This window comes from Perkinsus marinus (genome assembly GCF_000006405.1).
Source record: "Perkinsus marinus ATCC 50983 genomic scaffold scf_1104296944428, whole genome shotgun sequence".
In the NCBI taxonomy this organism is placed as follows: domain Eukaryota; phylum Perkinsozoa; order Perkinsida; family Perkinsidae; genus Perkinsus; species Perkinsus marinus.
Genome location: NW_003211397.1, coordinates 637369 through 640628, shown reverse-complemented (window position 1 = coordinate 640628; position 3260 = coordinate 637369). Strand labels below are relative to the sequence as shown.

Here is a 3260-nt window from a genome sequence, read left to right as displayed (position 1 = left end):
TAGCATCACGCGAAGGAGTGTAGCCGGTATTTTCAGCCTTCCTCCTATGATCCGCTCTGCCCTCTTTCCATCGTCCTTTGGCAGACAGCTGCCGATGACCACAAGCCGTCTGAAGAGATCATCTTGCCGACGAAGCCTCCACAGCCACCGACTGACAACGGCGATCATGAGGATTTCTTTCAAATGCTTCATTACCTATTCCACCACGGTATGGGTGGTGTCCATAGCGAGGCCGCGGATTTCATGCCGAGTGCCGTTGGCGATATTACTGATATTATGCCGGGTGACTTCTTTGATACCCGGAAGACTACCAAGTTTGGGGTTTACTCGGGTGACTTCAAATTGGACGAATATGACAGCGTCGCCACCGACGTGACGGTTTACGCCAAGACGAAGGAGTACAACGTCAACAATGAGGACTTCCGTTATCTCACCGTTGATGTCCACGGAGGCACCTTTGGGCATTGGTTTGGTTACTACCCGACCGTGAAGATGTACAATGGTTTCGGCAATGTGTACATCAGCGCATATTACTTCCGTCCTCTTCCTGTCGAACCTGACATGATGACTGGAAATCATTCAGTAGGTGAGGAAGCAACCGCCACACCCAAGCCGGTGGATGGTGAGCACGGCCGGGACGAGAATTATCATCACGTCACTTTGACGGCCAAGGCCCGGGCTAACATCTACCTCCCATGGGGTCAGACGGCTGTTCCTTGCTTTGGTTCCGCTGGTGGCGATGGCGCCTGGTATCTGATGCATCAGTTTGGTGATGAGAGGCTTCATTGTGTCGTCTTTGATGGTAAGTATAAGACATGGTATTCTGCTGATCAACCTAAGAAGAGGGATCCTGTGTGGGTAACGTCCGGCGATGTTCTCCTCGCCATGAGGAAGCGTTCTGGTTACATGCGGGGATACCGCGTTAAGGTCCTCGCTCACGGCCTCCCATTCATCCTCCAGTGGAGGGGAGTCCAACGCGGTATGCAGTCCACTACGGCGAAGATTGAGAGGGGATGTGGCGGCTTTTGCGTTTTTGGCGACTACGGCCCGATGTATACCGTTGACGACACCTACCGGGTTGAGGACTCGACTTTTGAGCTCAGCTTCGACCATTCCGTCCTCACGGCTACAACACCATACCCTCCCCATGATACTACGGAAACACCAGAGATGCCGGGGACGGGGGCGCCTGCAGAGTCTACTACTACCGAGGCCCCTGTAGAAGAATCTACTACTGAAGCCCCCGTAGAATTGTCCACTACTGAGGCCCCCGTAGATGCGGCTACTACTGAAGCCCCTGTAGACGAGTCCACTACTGAAGCACCTGTAGGCGAGTCCACTACTGAATCTCCTGTAGATGAGTCTACTACTGGCGCCCCTATAGACGAGTCCACTACTGAAGCTCCTGTAGGTGAGGCTACTACCGAAGCCCCTGTAGATGAGTCTTCTACTGAAGCCCCTGTTGGTGAGTCCACTACTGAGGCTCCTGTAGACGAGTCCACTACTGAAGCCCCTGTAGGCGAGTCTACTACTGAGACCCCTGTAGACGAGTCTACTACTGAAGAGTTTACTACTGAGGCCGCTGTAGATGACTCTACTACTGAGGCCACTATGGAAGAGTCTACTACTGAGGCTCCTGTAGCCGAGTCCACTACTGAAGCTCCTGTTGGTGAGTCTACTACCGAGGCCCCTGTAGACGGTTCTACTACTGAAGCCCCAGTGGATGAGTCTACTACTGAAGTTCCTGTAGACGAGTCTGCTACTGAGGCCCCTGTAGACGAGTCTACTACTGGGGCCCCTGTAGACGAGTCTGCTACTGAGGCCCCTGTAGACGAGTCTACTACTGAGGCCCCTGTAGATGAGGGTACCACTAAATCCCCTGTAGACGAGTCCACTACTGAGGCCACTATGGAAGAGTCCACTACTGAGGCCCCTGTAGATGCGGCTACCACTGAAACCCCTGTTGGTGAGTCCACTACTGAAGCACCTATAGGTGAGGCTACTACTGAAGCCCCTGTAGACGAGTCCACTAGTGGAGCCCCTGTAGGTGAGGCTACTACTGAGGCTCCTGTAGACGAGTCCACTACTGAAGCCCCTGTAGATGAGTCTACTACTGAAGCTCCTGTAGACGAGTCCAATACTAAAGCCTCTGTTGGTGAGTCCACTACTGAGGCCCCTGTAGACGGGTCTACTACTGAATCTCCTTTAGACGAGTCTACTACTGAAGCACCTATGGGTGAGGCTACTACTGAAGCCCCTGCAGATGAGTTTACTATTGGAGCCCCTATAGACGAGTCCACTAGTGAAGCCCCTGTAGATGAGTCCACTACTGAGGCCCCTGTAGATGAGTCCACTACTGAAGCCTCTGTTGGTGAGTCCACTACTGAGGCCCCTGTAGACGGGTCTACTACTGAATCTCCTGTAGACGAGTCTACTACTGAAGCACCTATGGGTGAGGCTACTACTGAAGCCCCTGCAGATGAGTTTACTACTGGAGCCCCTATAGACGAGTCCACTAGTGAAGCCCCTGTAGATGAGTCCACTACTGAGGCCCCTGTAGATGAGTCCACTAGTGAAGCCTCTGTAGATGAGTCCACTACTGAGGCCCCTGTAGACGGGTCTACTACTGAAGCCTCTGTTGGTGAGTCCACTACTGAGGCCCCTGTAGACGGGTCTACTACTGAATCTCCTGTAGACGAGTCTACTACTGAAGCCTCTGTTGGTGAGTCCACTACTGAGGCCCCTGTAGACGGGTCTACTACTGAATCTCCTGTAGACGAGTCTACTACTGAAGCACCTATGGGTGAGGCTACTACTGAAGCCCCTGCAGATGAGTTTACTACTGGAGCCCCTATAGACGAGTCCACTAGTGAAGCCCCTGTAGATGAGTCCACTACTGAGGCCCCTGTAGATGAGTCCACTAGTGAAGCCTCTGTAGATGAGTCCACTACTGAGGCCCCTGTAGACGGGTCTACTACTGAAGCCTCTGTTGGTGAGTCCACTACTGAGGCCCCTGTAGACGGGTCTACTACTGAATCTCCTGTAGACGAGTCTACTACTGAAGCCTCTGTTGGTGAGTCCACTACTGAGGCCCCTGTAAACGAGTCCACAACTGAAGCTCCTGTGGATGAGTCTACTACTCCTACAGCCACCCTGACTGAGTCTATGACTACTGGAGCCTCTTCAATGGTGTCCACCACTGAATCCTCTATGATGGAGGCTACTAGCACTGGAGCTCCGGTAGTTACCAGTGCGCCTCC

The 3260-nt window shown here is 53.1% G+C and overlaps 1 protein-coding gene across 1 annotated transcript in view; it reads left to right on the top strand.

The window, feature by feature from the left end:
* Nucleotides 1-3260, top strand: part of Pmar_PMAR019211 (hypothetical protein) — a gene marked incomplete at both ends in the record, with an annotated part of 12627 nt that overhangs the window by 3194 nt on the left and 6173 nt on the right. Inside the window, 2 exons of the mRNA XM_002780264.1 lie at nucleotides 1-19; nucleotides 85-3240. The exon at nucleotides 1-19 is cut by the window's left edge and continues 4 nt beyond it. Coding sequence (XP_002780310.1) covers nucleotides 1-19; nucleotides 85-3240 — 3175 coding nt within the window. The remainder of the gene's footprint in view (nucleotides 20-84; nucleotides 3241-3260) is intronic.